The sequence below is a fragment of the Oreochromis aureus genome, linkage group 22 (assembly GCF_013358895.1).
Source record: "Oreochromis aureus strain Israel breed Guangdong linkage group 22, ZZ_aureus, whole genome shotgun sequence".
NCBI classification, from domain to species: domain Eukaryota; kingdom Metazoa; phylum Chordata; class Actinopteri; order Cichliformes; family Cichlidae; genus Oreochromis; species Oreochromis aureus.
Window position 1 is genome coordinate 37,993,758 of NC_052962.1, and position 17,474 is coordinate 38,011,231.

General features: G+C 43.3%; 1 protein-coding gene across 1 annotated transcript in view; it reads right to left on the reverse strand.

Moving 5' to 3' along the window:
* Window positions 1–17,474, reverse strand: part of LOC116316658 (protein MTSS 1) — a 103,200-nt gene that overhangs the window by 18,870 nt on the left and 66,856 nt on the right. The window contains exons 4-7 of the mRNA XM_039605585.1: window positions 3,775–3,859; window positions 1,363–1,454; window positions 1,167–1,241; window positions 929–940 (exon numbers count right to left, since the gene is read on the reverse strand). Coding sequence (XP_039461519.1) covers window positions 929–940; window positions 1,167–1,241; window positions 1,363–1,454; window positions 3,775–3,859 — 264 coding nt within the window. The remainder of the gene's footprint in view (window positions 1–928; window positions 941–1,166; window positions 1,242–1,362; window positions 1,455–3,774; window positions 3,860–17,474) is intronic.

The following is a 17,474-nucleotide window of genomic DNA, read 5'->3' on the forward strand; positions in this document are numbered from 1 at the left end:
AACCACCTTAACTGGCTCCTTTTGACGCTGCAGGAGCAACAGCTCCTCCGGATTCCTCCAGATGTCCGAGCTCATCGCCCCATCGCTAAGCCCGAGCCCACCCACCCTCCAGATGAAACTAAGGACGTTTTCACACCTGTAGTTTGTTTACTCTGAATTCAAATCAGCTGAGGCGTTTGTAAATTTGTAGCATTTACCGTGTTTTTAACGTTTGATTTAAACACACTGCAGGTGTGAAAACAAACACTGATATTCACAACTTTACTCTTTCAGTCATTACCCAGAATTTATGACCAGAGGTGAAGTGTCGATGGACCAGTAAATCGAAACCTTTGAGCTCAGCTCTCTTCACCGTCACCGTGGCTTCACCAATCCAATGCTCTCCGACTTCCCATCGCATGTGACTAAGATTCCAAGATGTTTGAACTCCCTTGCTTGACTGAGCCTCTCCACAACCCCACAGGGAGGACTCAAACATTTGGCGCTGACCCTGTCGTCTGCTGTCGTGTTGCGTTCGGGGCTGAGTCACACTGGTTAACACGGTTTTACTGAACGAGCCATGAAAATATTTCCTTTGAAGACTCTCGTCGGTGTGCCTCTAGTCTTTGTTGTGCGAGTCACACAAACATCTAAACAGCGTGGGAACATGTTTCAGCCGACCGAAGTGGGCTGGATGTGAAACTCAAACTGAGCTGGAGGTGTCAGAGTGCGACTGTTTCATATTCTCCCTGTTGATATATTCACAACCCTCTAAACTCACCCTCTGGATTATTGTCGAAAAGTTTAACACACTCTTTTTTTTATTATTGAAATATTAAAACCACACTCAGACTAAACATTGGAGAAGTAAAAATGGAAAACAGCAGTCGCCTGAGCCTTTTGCATTATGAGGAGAGCAAGAAAGGTGGATAGATGGGTGCGTACTTACCGAAGACATCAGCTGGACGAGCAAAGCACGATGGGACGCCAAAGGAAACAAATAAAAACATGGTATTAGCTTTTACATCGGCACATTGCTCCATGCAGTTACACCCTATAAAACAACTAATGATTGAATTTTCCCACAAATACCACAAAGTGTTTAATTTAAACAGTTTAAAGTCGCAGCAAAATATCGCAGCCCCTCAGCTGCAGTTTTTTATGCAGTGAACCCACACGTGACAAACCTTTCTTAGCTTTCTTCTGCAGCTTTAGAGTGTCTGATGATCTCTTCTTGATCTCCTGACGGGCTTTCTTGTACTCTGGAAAACGCACACAAACACGGTGTGAATGCAAACAGCGTGTGAAGTTTGAAATGTATGTAGCGGTTTATTGTGTGTGTGTGTGTGTGTGTGTGTGTGTGTGTGTGTGTGCGTGTGTAACCTTTGGCATGGTCTTTATCCAGAGTGTTGGCGACTCTTTTCCACTCCTCCATCTGCTCCTGTAGAGGGTTGATCAGACAGTCCAGGAACACCCTGAAAGCACACACACACACACACACACACACACACACACACACACACACACACACACACACACACACACACACACATACACACACACCACTTATGGTTAAAGCTGTCCCTTTTGCAGACAATAAAGACCACACAACACAAATCGAATTAAAGTTTCGAATTAAAGGCCGGATTAAATCTGTGGGGAATTAATGCAGATTATTATTACCAGAGTGATTAGCTGCAGCGGTTTATTCCTAACAGAACCGATGCATGTGCAGAAATCAAAGGAGCTGATATTGTTAAGCATACAGACCAGATTTATGTGTGCATACAGCGTCCAAACCATGCATGAGCCTCTCTGCCTCAGTTGGGGCTCGATCACCAGTAAACTGGTGCATGGAGATCACTCCCAGGATGCTATGGTGTTTCTACCACTTCTAAGAAGTTTGGATTTACAATAATTTGACACAAGCATATGTATTCAGTTTCTTGAATGAAGAAGAGAGCTGATTCATAAAGCTGTTTAGAAGAGGATTTATTCTGAGGTCATTTTTCCATTTAGTAATTAAAGGCTGACAGAGCATCACAGAGATCCATTAGATATTACGAGGTCATGTTTACTGGGATTTACATGAGCTGCTGTGCATATGTCCAGCATTATAAGAAACTCAAACACTAGTTTCACTCCTGTGTTCTTCCCTGGTCATCTGCACACCACCAGCAGCCCCACAGTCTCAGATATGTTGGTCTAGAATAAATACTGTGATTACAAGTAGAGAATAAAACCCCTGTAAAGGGACCAGTTAGCTTTCATTCCCAGGTTAAATGTCTCTGCAGAGGTCATAATGGATTAATAATAATGGATTGCATTTATATAGCGCTTTTCTAGGCACCCAAAGCGCTTTACAATTCCACTATTCATTCACTCTCACATTCACTCACTGGTGGAGGCAGCTACAGTTTTAGCCACAGCTGCCCTGGGGCAGACTGACAGAGGCGAGGCTGCCATATCGCGCCATCGGCCCCTCTGGCCATCACCAGTAGGCGGTAGGTAAAGTGTCTTGCCCAAGGACACAACGACCAGGACAGAGAGAGCAGGGGGATTGAACCGGCAACCTTCCGGTTACAGATGAGCTTTCCAATCCCCTGAGCCACGGTCATTTAGCAGCTCCAGTGCCAGTTAGCAGTGAATCAAACACCTGGGCAGACTTGCTAATTTTCAGCCCTTTTCCATCTATGATGTGAGTCAGTGCAGTTGCCTGAGAAATTCCACTCAGTCATCATTTAACTGGACTCGAGTTTGGTGAAACTGAAGAAGAAAGCAGTGTGAAATTGTTGCTACTTCTATGTGTCTTTATAGCGTTTAGCCTGCTTTCTGACACTGTGACCTCAAACATGTTACCCCAGAAGGGAAAAAGAAGTCAAAGGGAAACAGCTCGGTCAACTTTAAAGGACGTTTACCCTCAGTTTTTTTTAAAAACCTTACCTACTTGGTTATTTTGGTGTGAAAACTGAACTTTATTTTAGAACACTTATTCAAGATTTATAATGCATAATGTGACAATAAGAGGATTTTACGTCCCATGTGGCCAGGAAACACCTCTGGATCCCCACAGAGGAGCTGGAGGGGGGAGGTGGTTGGGTGAAGGGCATCTGGGACGCTTTGCTTAGCCACATAGAAAATAACTGGATGTCTGCCGTGACACATCATACTTTATTAACAGAGGTGAACCCTGCATCCTCCTGCTACTGCATCCCTGTTCACAGAGTCAGCTGGAGGTCCCATCTTACAATTTCAATCTCTCAGACTCTCTGCTTTCATACGGGTGGAGTTAATGGACTCTGCAGCGAAGGCAAAATGAAAAAGAGGAAGGCTGATTTTGATCAGGAGGAGCGGTAGGTGAGGTTTACAGGCTCTTGGAAAGAAAGCTGGTGAAAGGATGTGGTCACAGCAGGACTGACTGGGGCTGATACTGCACTCTGCGGTCACGTGGATGTAAAAGATGAGTAATGAAGAGTGTAAGGAGGATTCGTAAAAGCAGAACGAAGGCGACACAAAGATGGACGAGGGTGTATTTATAAAAACGATCTGGATAATTATTTTCAGCCACAATGATGTCATTAGATTGAGTCAGAGACTAATGGACCAAGATGGAGGATCTAAAAGCTGAGGCAGGCGGAAGAGCAGGTTGCCATGGAGAACTGGGAGGACAGGCCACTCCTGTTCATCTGACACACACACACACACACACACACACACACACACACACACACACACACACACACACACACACACACACACACACACACACACACACACACACACAGATCTACCCACATGGAGAACTGGCGTAGTTTGGCCTCGATGCTGCGATGCCTCATGCACATCCTGGTGAGGGCTGAACCGATGTCCCGGGTCCCCCCTGAAAGCAAACACACAGACACAGAGGACAATCTGTCAGTCAGACCGGGAGCTGCAGATCACTGGAAGACTTTCAACATGATGCAAATTCACAACTAAAATCACACTTGCAGATCCTGTGCTGTAAATCCTGTGTTTCTGCCTATCATCTATTTATTTAACCTCTAAATAAGCTGAAACAGGTTTTCTTCAAAATAAGAAACACTATCAATACCATATACACTCACATGCAACTTTATTAGCTACAAGCCTTCACCTGCTTGCACAGTCAGTCACAGCAACTCGATGAATTTAGGTGTAATCAAGACAACCAGCTAAAGTTCAGACTCAGAATGCTGAAGAAAGGTGATTTAAAGGTCTGAACATGGTTGTTGGTGTGGGACAGGTTGGTCTGAGTATTTCAGAAACTGATGACTTTCCCCTCATAACCATCTCTAGGGTTTAAAAACCAGAAAATATCATGTGAGCAGCAGTTCCCTTAGGAGCAAATGCCCTGTTGATACCAGAAGACAGAAGAGAAAGGTCAGGCTGCTGCTGCTTTGAGTTGATAAGAAGCAACAGCGAGTCAAATAGTGACCAGTTAAAGCCGGGGTATGCAGAAGAGCATCTGAGAACGCACAAGTCACACCTTAGAGCAGATCTGCTATAGCAGCAGAGACCACACCGAGCGCTGCTCCTCTCAGCTAAGAACACGAAACCAAGGCTAAAATTGTCACAGACTCAACAGACGATTGAAGACTCGCTGCCTGGTCTCATGAGTCTCCATTCCTGCTGCAACATTTTGATGGTAGGCTCAGAAGTTAGAATGAATAACAGAGATTAGATCCATCCTGCCTTTTATTAGTGGTTCTGGCTATTGCTGGTGGTGTAATGGGGAACACTTCTTTTGGCACAGTTTCTGCCCTTTAGCACCAACAGAGTATCATTTAAATGCCCCAGGCTGTCTGAGTACTCAGTGTACCCAGTGTACAGTGTCTGCTCCCAGCAGGATAACACACTGTGTCACAGTTTCTTGAACATGACCTTCACAGTCACCAGATCTCAATCCAATCGAGCACCTTTGAGGCGTGGCGGAACAGGAGATTCGCATCATGGATGCAACTGACAAATCTGCAGCAGCTGTGTGATTCTGTCACGTGATTTTAGACCACAATATCCTAAATGTTTCCAGCACCTTGTTGAATCTATGCCATGAAGAATTCAGGTCATTCTGATGGCAAACATGAGTCCGATCCAGTACTAGACCCTAACGGAGTGCCCAGTGAGTGTAGCAAGTAATAAACTCTTAATAGATTATAATAAAAAAAATGCAACCACCATCCTCAACATAACAGGTAAACACAAACCACAAGCTTTGACATGGAATAATTTATCCTGTTTATAATCAGCAGGGATGGTAAATGTGTACAAAACAGAATTATTCCCCCTAACTAAGACAGCAAAAACAACTCGTGAATACAACACTTGCATGTCATCAGCTTGTGTTATATGAAGCAAATCTCTAGGAGAATGTAAACACACACACACACACACACACACACACACACACACACACACACACACACACACACACAGATACTGTCGAAATGAGCGAACTGGTGAGCGAAGACGAGCTGCAGAGCCCTCGTACTTCTGTGTGGGTCTGACATCTTTCACTTGTGCATTAGATCTGCACAGCATCAAAAATACATCCAAACATGAGCCATTCCACTCACGTACAGCTGTGATTTTCTTATCACTGGAGTCTGCTAGAGTAGCTTTACATGATCCAGAATTCAGAATAATCCTTTTTTAATCTCACACTGGACCTTGTTGTAGGTCATCCTCTGATCAGTGCAAATCCACAGAAAGGCTAATGTCCTCAAAGTCGCCCAGATCTCAGCCCAGGTGAACATTCATGAGAGATTCTAGAGACATGCCGCGCTGCAATCTACACCACCATCGTCACAGTCACGCTGCATTAGCTGCTACAAGCTAAGGGAAACTCCTGGATTTGACTCTTTGCACCTCTACAAATGATGACTTGGATAATATTTAGTGTGAGCGCACTTATAAACAACACCGGATTTCTTCATCAGCCTACTTGGTAGAAAGCTTGTTCCAAGTATCTTGGACTGGCTGACATTCTTCTGTGAATTTAAGCCGACTCAGAGTTCGCTGTTATTTTGTGTAATCTGAGACGTTAATAAATGACAAAGAAGGTAGCTGCACCTTCTCCCACACAGCCAATCGCTAAACAAACCCATGAAAACATGAGCCAAATAAATATCATTTTTCTGTATTTAAGACTGAAAACAAGGCAAAAACATTTGATAACTTAAACAAGTTAATAAAGCAATTTCAGCAACTCCAGAAATGGACGGCATTCAACCTCCAGTGTCTTGCTCAGGGACACTCTGGCAGGGTGTCGGGGAGCTGATTGTCAGTGCAGCAGAAGCTCCACAGGCGCCCAAATAGGCCAGATGGTCATCCTCTCTCCCCCCCAGACAGAACACTCCCTCCTGGGGAAAATTTCACGACAACTCAGCCTGGCAGCCTGGAGATCCAGCAGCTCCTCCAACACACGCCAGCGCTCGCCTTCCTGTACATGTGAAGACCATCAACAACCACATTCCTCTCCACCTTTGACTTCAACCTCGCCTGAATTCTTCACTTCTTAATATCCTGACTAGCAAATTCTTGTCTTTTAATATCGTGTATTGTGGACTTGCTTACTCTTTAACTTCTGCAAGGAATATCATCAGGAACAGCCCTCACAAGTATACTGTGCAAACGCGCGAGTTGGCTGGGGTGGGTGAACACTGCAATGCACCACTCCTCTCCCTTCCCAATGTCTTCCTCCTTTCCTCTTCGTCCTTTCTCCGACATGTTTCTGTCACACCCTTATGTCTCTTTTCTGCCTTCTCTTCAGGCTCCTTAGAGCCATCGAAGGCACAGTGAAGACGAGCTATCCTGCTCCCAGCACAAATATAAGAGGAAATAACATTACCCTACATGTGTCTCTATGATGGATTGCTGATGATTAAATCTTCCATGCTGAATTCTCAGCAAGTGAAAATGAAACAAAGTACCAAATGGGGAACTGAACCATATCAACGTGTAGAAGAAAGCTGTGTGAAAAGAGGCTCATACCAGAGACACTGCAACAAGCACGAAAATATTAGTGCCGCTCCCGTCAGCTGAGCTATAACTTTAATGGGTCAATCAACTTATGTGAGTGGAAGAAATGTACGGCAACCAAGTCCAAGATAAGGTTGTGGTGGATGAAAGGACCAAATTGTGTCCAAGTTTGATAAGCTTTCAGCACTAAAACTATTTTTGTGTTTACAGATAGTTTCAATAGCAAAGACGTATTAAAAACACTTTAAAGACTGGCTTTCTGCTGGATGACCCTAAACCTCTGTCATGCGTGTTGTACGGTGTTTCTGCGAGCACAAAGTGAGCTGTGTGCTTCTTTTGGTTGTAGACAGTAAAAAAAAGAAAAGTTGCCCCATAAACTGTTCACAACAAAGTTTGTAGATGTTTTAAATAACCGGGGTCATGATTCCTTGAAAGACACGTTAGCGCAAAGTTTTCCTGGCTCCCAAAATTACTCCAGCACCAAAGTAACTGGAGGGCCGAACAACTCTAACTTGAGCCGGATTTCTTTTATTTTGGAAGAAATTCTTAGGGCTCTGTTGATGTTATCGAGGGCTTCTTGAACCCTGAAGCCTCAGGGCTCGGGGCTCAGGGCTGTACGGTCCATCAGCCATTCAACCATGTTTGATTTAGCCATTTCTTTAAGAAGCCAGAGCTCTTTTCACTCCAAATACCACCTCCTCTTCCACTTTCCTGTATCTCATTGTACAACTGTATAGTGACAATACAGACATTCTATTCTATTCTATTCCTCTTGCCCTTCTTCACACCATCTCTCCATCACTCCCACATCTTCCTCTCGTCTCTTCTCACATTCAGACGAGGTGCTGCCTCCTCTCTTCTCACCTCATCTCCTCCTCTCTGCTGCCCTCCTCTGAGAAACAAGATGTCACACTTCAGAATCGGTCCAGGCCAAATTTCCCACCCGCCATCTCTGGTGGTGGTGCAAGATATAATTTGTCAGAATTGCCGCAGGGCTTCTCCGGCAAAGATTTTACGACAAGAATAGAGTCAAAATCGTAAAGCAGACCTCCAAATGAGCTCACTTCTGAAGGTCTATGTGATCCAAACGTGCTGATAAAGCTGACATGGCAGGTTTTCTTACAGGACAAAAGGCTCGAGATGGCCTTTTCACTGGTGAGCTGAATCATGCAGATCTGTGAAAACGACTTCATCTACAAACATTTGGCCTGAGTGCTGGCTGGGCAGCTCTCCACACACACTGTAAGCCCACGTCTTTCAACCTTTTTTTGACCTCATATCCTCAATTTCTCCGAACCACCACAGTCTGAGATAGCGTGACTAACAGTGCACAATCTTTATTTTAGGAGGCAGCATCAATGATCTGAAGCATTACAATTCACATTCAAACCAAGAGGTGAGAGTCCTTTAAGCCAGATCATCATTCACTTTGTGTACACACACTGTTCTTCTGATTTGTAAAGAGCCTGGTACAGATCTAAACAAATCAAACCTAAAACTACTAAAGCGAGGACACCTGTTTATGTGGATGTGGTGATCCTGGCAGGATCTCCAACTCGGTGTCTCTCTTGACAAAAGGCTTTACCACTGGTTCTTAGTGCTGTTTATCAACCCAAACTGTTGCCTAGTTTTAGAGATATCAGCTGTAGAGATGTCTGGCTTCTCTTGATTATAAGATAACTCTCATTCTGTGGTGTTTAAAGTGCAATAAATACACTCAAAATTAAATTAAAAGAACCCTTTGAAAACAATGGGGAAAAACATGCATATACATCTATAATGATATGGACTAGGCAATGTTTTAGGACGGAAACAATGCCACATATTTTGATGAAAATGATCAACACAGAGAGCTGAATACAAAAACAACTCAAAAATCTAAGTTAAAAAAAAAAGATGGCAGGCTAGTTCACTTTGCCAAAGTTTCAATCAGCAACTCAAAATGCTGCTCAGTAGTTTCTGCAGCCGCCACAAGCTGCCATGGATGCCTGACAACATTGGGACATGCTCCTAATGAGACGATAGATGGTGTGCTGGGAATCTCCTCCCAGATCTGGGCCAGGGCATCACTGAGCTGATGGGGCCAGTCAGTGGTATCTGTTCCTTCCTCCTCTAGGAACTGAACCCAGGACCCACTGCTCCAGCGCAGGGTCTAAAAATTGGTCCAAGGATTTCATCCGGATACCTGAAGGCAGTCAGGGTGCTGTTGTTGAGCCTGCGGATATCTGTATGTCCCTCCATGGGTATGCCTCCTCGGACAATCACCACCAAACCAGTCATACAGGCAGACCCTTTCAGGTCTGTCACATGAGCTCAGGGTGGAAAGTGGTGGACCTGGTATTCTGTGGCAAATGCCAGTCTGGCTCCACGGTGCCAGACAGTGAGCACAGGGCCCACCAGAGGACGTCTGGCCCTCAGGCCACCATCATAAAGTCTGTTTCTGATTACTCAGTGGCCTGTGGAGGTCATTTGTAGCTCTGGCTGTGCTCATCCTCTTCCTCCTTACACAGTGGTGCAGATACAGATGTTGATAGGTTAAAGACCTTTTGCGGCCTGTTCGGCTCTCTTAGAGTAACTGCCCGTTTCCTGAAGTCTCCTCCAGGCTCTCGAGACCGTGCTGGGAGACACAGCAAACCTTCACACACTGATGAAACATCCTTGAGGAGTTTGAGTGTGTGTCCGAGCTCTGTAGTAGTGACACTACTCTAGAACTCTGTATGTTAGTAATCCATTATTGCCATATTACACATAAAAGCAGCTTGGAAAAACTACTAAGAAATAAAACACATGTTGCAGCTCAATACTCTTTGATCTATCCGCATACATCAGATCCACTGATCCAGTTGTATAATTACAGTAGATTAGGTCACTTTGCTGTATTTTATGGATGTAAACTGTGATCTGGTGCGTTCACACTGCCACAGGCTCTAAAGTGGAAAATTAACTTCCTGGTGTCTTTTTCTCACGTCACCCGCTGTGTGCACAGAGACACATCGATGTCAACACAGCTCTGCTCTCCCATCTGTACCCCACAATTTACATTTTAGTGGATTGGTAGAGCTACAAAACCTAAGTGCAACATAAAATTGCCTTCCACACCCCGAACGTGCTGGCTGAAGCCGCCAAGCTTAACAGCTCTTCTGGCAGAAACGCTCAGTGTGACATGATGTAAACGTCAGTGTCGTCCCCTCAGCTGGGCTGTGATGTTAGTTGGCTGCGCAGTTCTTTGGGTTGGCAGGTTGTAATTCACCAGAAACCAAATGGTTCCTACACAAAACTACTCACAACAAGGTTTGTGTGTTTTCTGAGTAACTGGGTCGGAATTGCAAATGTATATTTTTTTTTCCTTTTTCCTTTTTTGAAGAGATTTGAGCACCACAATGCGAGTGGTGTGTTTGGTCTTTTGTAGTCAAAACAAGGCAGACCTCGCTATGGCAGTTCTCTGTAAAACTGGATAACTCACACAAACACTGTGTAGATCAATAATCAGCACTACAACACACACATTTGACTTTAGTAACCTTTTAACTGAGTGCAAATGCTGAGCAGAACAAACGAAAGGAGATCATTTTAGAAAAATAGCTGAGTAAGGAAATATGATCTAATTAAGTATGATCGTATTCCTGCCTGCACCAAGACGCTGCCTGGACAAGTCGTCCACCAATGCACAAAAATGCACTCAGGCTAATATCTCTGCAAAAACCAGTGCAAACTCTCTAATCTCTCAACTTTCATCACAAACAGTACGAAGGTTTGATTTTTAGGCACAATTAGCATGAACTTAATGTCCGGTGTTAACAGGCTAGAGCTCTTCCTGCAGGGTCACAATCAGTCAATCAGTTATTGGTCACATGCAGCTGATTGACCCGACTTCTCACGTGGGTCCTGTGTTGTGTGTGTGTGTTTGTGGTATTGAGATCCAGCTGACCCAATTCAGTGGGACAGAGCAGCGTCTCTGTCTGCGAACCGGCTGCAGGTCAGACAGAGACGCTGCTCTGCAGACAGAACGGCCCCGAGGCTGCACAGCAGCTGATCTGCATGGGAGACCAAACTCGGCCCGTTTAAACCCTCAGACAGAAGAAGCCCTGGCCGTGACACCACACAGGAAATGAGCTGTTAGTCAGAGACCAGCAAGAAGGGAAAGAGATCAAAACCAAGGCTGGACCGGAGCGAAATGAAGGAAACATGCTAATCAACAAGGAGTTCAAAAATCTCAACCTATGAGGAAAAAAAATCTGTCTCAGGTAACGTTGGTTCACCGATGATTAGCAGAAACCAAAAACTACTTCTGGAAAAGTGTTAAACAGCACAGATGATACAAAACAAAGTTTCATAAGACATAAGATTCTGCTTTTAGACTAAATAGGATGCAGTCTCATTTTGGCACAATTCTGACGGAAATCTGGAATTATCTGAAATAATGAGCAAATGAGACTGATTCAACTTTTTGTGCCAGCTTTCATTTCTCTGGACCACAAAGAGACTTCAGCCAGTGCCAAAAACAGAGCAGAATCATCCCTTTGCATTGGAATAATTTATCTTCTCATCTGTTTTCTTCCACCAACCAGCAGCTCCAACAGTGAAGCTGTAAAAAATGTCTTTAGGTTTAATGGTAACTATGTAATGTAGTTAAAATGTTATGCACATACGAGAAGAATATAAATAAGTGTGTTTTGTTCTTTTTGTCTGTGTTCATATAGTTTTGATTTTAGACTCATAACTTTCATAAGAGTTTATCGGGTAAAAAGAGATAAACCAATAATGTCTGTTTATAGAGATAATATTGTTGTTGTGAATTTCTTCATATGACATCATTTCTACTTTTAAAAGGAAACAAAGCACAAGTCGGTGAAAGCAGATTTTACTTTAAATTGTAGGAAAATAAAACCACTACTACACTGTACAGTAGCCACGCCCCTTTTCTCTCCCATTTCTCTTCTCAGAATACCTGAGATTTACCTGGTGACCCTTCGGCAGAGCTGAGGGTAAGGAAATAAAAACAGCAAAGCCACAACAGTAAAACGCTGCTTACATGTTGATGAATCAGTACTATTAGTACGTCACATAAACTCAGATAACAGCTAGAATGGACATTCTCACTGTGATTTATTATTGAGTGTTATTAGTAGCTTCAGTTCAGGAAAGGGTCTATCCTCCTGTACGTCCCTGTCATCTCATAAGCTATAGTAAAAAATTACACTAATGTTTCAAACTGTTTTAAGAAGGAGCTCTTCCTGGATGCTCTTTGGAGGGATGCATATAATCTAAAATATCAAATCAAATCACTTTTATTGTCACATCACATGTGCAGGTACACTGGTACAGTACATGTGAGTTACATTCTTGTGTGCGAGCTTCACAAGCAACAGAGGTGTGCAAAAATACAATAACATAAGAACAAGCAAAATATAAGAATGGCTAAATCTGAGAGTTATATGAATATATGTACAATATAAGAGTGTATGCATATTACTGAATGTGTATACTAAATATCAAGAACTACTGTTTTCTATGAATTATTTTATTAACTGTAAAACTTCATTTGTAATCCACAGCCTAGAGCGTCCCAGCTGCAAAGTTTCTTTAACATTAGCAAAGCAAAAGGCTGCAGGACAGGTGAGCAGAACACAACTGCACCAAACACACAGGTGACATTAGCTGCCCGATGGCTAAGCACTTACTCTTCTACACTGCAAGCTGCTGGAGTTGACCATATTCCTCTGTCAATACAACGAGGTAATAGACAATGGAGACTTTCTGGAATTATAAGACAGCCCACTAAATATCCTGGCTTAGGAGGACTTTGACTTTACTTTGTTATGACCTTTATTTGCCTTTGAAGATGAGCTTTTGTTACCTGTGGTTGATGGCGCTGTGTGGGGTTTTTCCTGTGTGATTTGGGTTGAATTTGGTGAATGATTGTTGATATCTGTCCAGGTAACTGAAGACTCGTCCTGTTGGTGGAGTTTAACTTGAGATTTTTCAGCCCTAAGTGGAAGTTTTCTACTCAGGAAACACTACGAGGAAAGATTTGGCGCATTCATGGACTCTGTTTCCTCCCTGATGAAGACTTGAAACAAACGAACTGAGTTCTTTGATATTTTAGTTTATGCTAATGTTTGTTTGGCTCAGTTTGAATGAGGTTATTTGCATCTTTAGTACTGAATAAAACAGTGAATTACTTGATTTTCCTGAATGAACTTCCGGATGATGTTTGACCGCCATGTTGGAGGTCTTTGAAAGTTCAGCTTTCAGCGCCACAAACGGCAATCACAAGCATCGGCAGCTTTCTGGGTAAAAGACAGAGAAACTTTTTGGGGAGTGTCCTGGGGCACGACTCTAATCCAGCACACACACTTTCAACCCTAATTTATAAATCGAGATTCCCGACCGACTCTTCCAAGAAGATAACCTCGCTGTCGAGCGCTCTCGGCACTTCAACCAGCGGATGTTGAGCCGCGTCAGCGCAGTGTTGAAGTGAACAGTGACCTGGAATCTAAGACTGGAATTTAAATCCATCCGACTGGGATGTGAGCTCAGCCATCGCACTCCCACAGGAGCAGCTCCACACGAACACTGGTGGAACTGGGCTGAGGAACTGGAGCAGCTGAAGCATCTCACACACTCACACACACACACACAGTAGCCCAGCAGGACAGGCAGTAAATCAGTGTCCTGTAGAACGAGACTATATTTCTTGTCTTGTTGCTACAGGGAGCTTACGACTAGAGAGCTATTTTGGAGAACTGGAGCATGAAGGAGGAGGAAGAAGAAAAAAACAATGACAACCGGAGCTGCAGAGGACAGAAGATGGGATAAAAGAAGAAGAAGAAAGGAAAACTGGAAGATTGAAGTGAAGATTAAAAGGACACAAACACTTCAACGACCCTGCTCTTCTTCTTCTGGGACAGTCTTCTTTAATCCCAAACAACAAACAACAAAAAACCCAGAAAAAGAAAAAGAAATACTAAAAGCTAAACCACATTGTGACCTCAGTTCTAACAGGCCAAGAACTCACATCCAGCCCACAGACCCTAAAGATCAGCTGAATCCGTTGCACACATTCACACAGAAGACCTTACATAGAAATTACACCATTTGCACTGGAAGGGGTACCTGCGTATCTTCAACCCGCTTTGCAACCCACATGCCCTTAGTGTCTTCATTTCATGCCAAGTGTGATTATAATTGGTGTCATATCTAATATCATATTGATGTCCGCTTTACTTTTGAGTTTACTAGACGAGTTTTTGCTGCATTGTGTTTTTAAATATGTGCCTGGAAGGTCAGAGCAATGTCAGTAAAGTGTTTCTGACTGAATCGCAGTAAAACCGTTTCAGTACTTTGATCCTTTCAGTTGCTGTAGTGGACGCAGTTGTCTGTGGGTTGGTCTCTCTATGGGCTTACCTGTAGCTACAGCACGATCATCTGGGTAATGCTGTCAGCTGGTCTTACTCATGTTTTCTGCTCAACTTGGATCAGTTTTTAGTTACACCAAAAAAGAGTAAAAAGCTACAAAGTACCCAAACTCTGACCTTTGAGAACAACAAACAGGAAACTTACTCTTTAAAAAGGCAGCAAATGTGCAAATCTGTTAAAAGATGCCTCCACTTTTACCAAGACTGTAAAATCTGGATCTTCTTGTGTGTATAACAAAATAATTACAATGCATTAATTAAGGGTGGGATGTTTTTAAGTAAGTTTCACATAAAATAAGTCTCAACCCAAAAAACAAAAAAAAAAACCCAAATCTTTTGAAATCATGTGGTTTCAGTACAAAATAGTTTAAAGCTGTAAGTTTAGAGAGCAGGCTGCTCTATTCTATGATTACACTGTCAATATGTGATAAATGGTGCAATCCCAGCAGCTTGTTTAACCCACTAAAACCCCAGAGTTTGGCATCACCGTACATTAGCACTTTTATTTCACTCTTTTTTTCCCTTGCTGCCTGTCAGTAACACACACATGACCACAGCTGTGATGCCATTAAGATCACACTCGGCACAAAAGCCTTAAAGAAGACAAAAACCATTTAAAAGGTCCCGCAAAACCTCAGCTTCTGCTGTCAGTCTGCTGCTGCGTGACAGAAGTAACTAATCAGGTGATGGCCAGCGTTAAATCAGGCGCATGCTGTTGCCCGGTGGTTGCATCAGTCAGCATCTCTCTCTCCATATAGCCAAGGTCACTTTACAACTTCAATACGTCTCACGTGTCAACAAGCAGCAGAGGTGTCGCTCGCTGTCAATCTCTTTAATGCAGAGGCACGAAATACCAACTTCCTGCCAATTAGTGACACGTCACAAAGGTCACATTGAGCTCAAATGCACTCCACAGTGCACACAAACACGTTTTTGGGCTTCTTGATGTCTTTGATTTCTTTTTATACGAGAGCTTCTGTTTGTACGGAGCGCTGCAGTACAAATAGTGCAGCTTTGAGTTTAGCCCAATCAGATTTTTTAAATGTGCAAAAATGTCACAATTTTCTTGAGGTCCTGCTTCCTGAACCATAGAGACAGAAACAAGATGCATTACCTGAACTTTTATATTTGGCCTAAAGGCTGCGGGGAATTTGGAGGAGAAGCTATGAAGTCGCTGACAAAAAGAAAATGTGCAGCAAAAGAACTCAATATCTGTTATCTATGAATGTGGCAGCACCAGATCTGATCACATCCAAGCGTTGTTGCTCCATCTTTAAGCTTTCAAAATCACCTCTCCTAACTGGGATAGAGTACACACGCAGTGGGAGTGTTTTTAGGGAGTAAACAGAATTCCTCACATCTCATGGAGGGGCGACCGGGGTCGTACAGTCCTGGAATACCACACAGAGAAGAGGGGAGGGGAGCGATCCAAGGACGCCTGCCAACATAGGGCTGCAGTCTTAGGATGCTTTCTGCAGCGTGTGTGTGTGTGTGTGTGTGTGTGTGTGTGTGTGTGTGTGTGTGTGTGTGTGTGTGTGTGTGTGTGTGTGTGAGAGAGATACAGTAAAGGCTTAAGATTCTTTAAATAACACCTCCCTCTCTCGTTACGTCCTGAAGTTGGAAAGCTGTATCAGTTTGCTGCTGTTGGGATTCATATAAAAATGGTGAACGCAACACTAACAAGACGAGCAGCAACATTTTAATGAGGTTTTTAAGACTTCGTGTTGGTCTGCATCCTCTGCTGTTTTATTTATATTTTTTATTTTTGAGTCTAATTCCAGCAGGCGGTCATACGGTTTGCACCTTTTGCGCTTGTATCTGCTGACCCGACATGGTTGTAACGGGGGCGGGGCGGGGTTGTCACGGACACTGATAACTGTCAATCATCAGCGGTGAGGCAGCTGCTGTCCTGTCAGCTGCTCTGACCACGGCTCAGTGAGCCGCTGCAGGAACGCTGAGCAGGAAGGAAAATGGAGTGTGTGGCACGTGATACAACTTCAAGTGTTCCACTATTAAGAAAAAAGGTTGAATTCATCAGAATAACTGCTTATAAAAATGTGTGTATCAAAAGAAAGAAAGACTTACTTATTGTTTTTATGTAGTGGCTTCAAAAAAATGCTGAAATTTTTGACATTTTAAAAAAAGATTCTCAAAATCTCATTTAACCTCCTACGACCTGAACCTTTTCATGGCAGCATTTTTAATTTCTCTTTGCTATTTGGGCTGATTGGAACCTGATGAATGTAAAAACAAAGAATTACCTGATTTTTGTTTCTGAGAAAAATGAGATCCACATATGAGGACATTCGTTTTAAATTTCGATAGAACAGAAGCAGTTTAACGTCATCGTGAGTGGACATCAGGCCCTTGTAGATCAAGTTTTAGTATTTTGGTCTAGACAACCAAAAATGTGATGTCCACATATGTGGACGCCAGGTCTGAGCAGGTTAAACAGACACCAATATCTTGTCCCTTAATTTCACGTGTGGTTATTCATTCATTCATGCCTGTAATCACAGCTGTGACTATCAGACAGAAGTCAGGAACATTGCATCTCATCTTAACATGCCTCCACCAACACCTTCAGTGTAATTCTACCTCTGCCATGTGTGAGTAAAGCAGCTCATCGAGACGTGGACACTACGAGGCCTCTGAAGCTGCGCTGTGGCATCAGGCAGTGAGCTGTTGGCTGCAGATCCTTTCAAATGTGAGGTGGGACATCCGTGGATTAAACCTCCAGCACATCCAGGAGATGACTGATTACACCGAGATGTTGGAGGTCTTGTACTTGACTCTCCATACCACCTGATTATCAGGGTTCAGTTTGTTACAGCGACCTGGACATTATGACCACGGAGCAGTCACGCCTTCCAAAAACCCATGAAAGATTAGAAGTATAATCAAAGCTGTTTAAAATGACAAACCAGAGCCAGAGTATCCCAGCTACAAACGTTTAACAATTCAGATAACGGTAAGAGAAATCTTGGTTTGTTATCCTGGGAAAAATCCTAGAAAGACATTTTAGCTCGAGTGGAAAATGTTCTGTGAGCCATCCTAAACTCGTACAGCTCTTCAAAT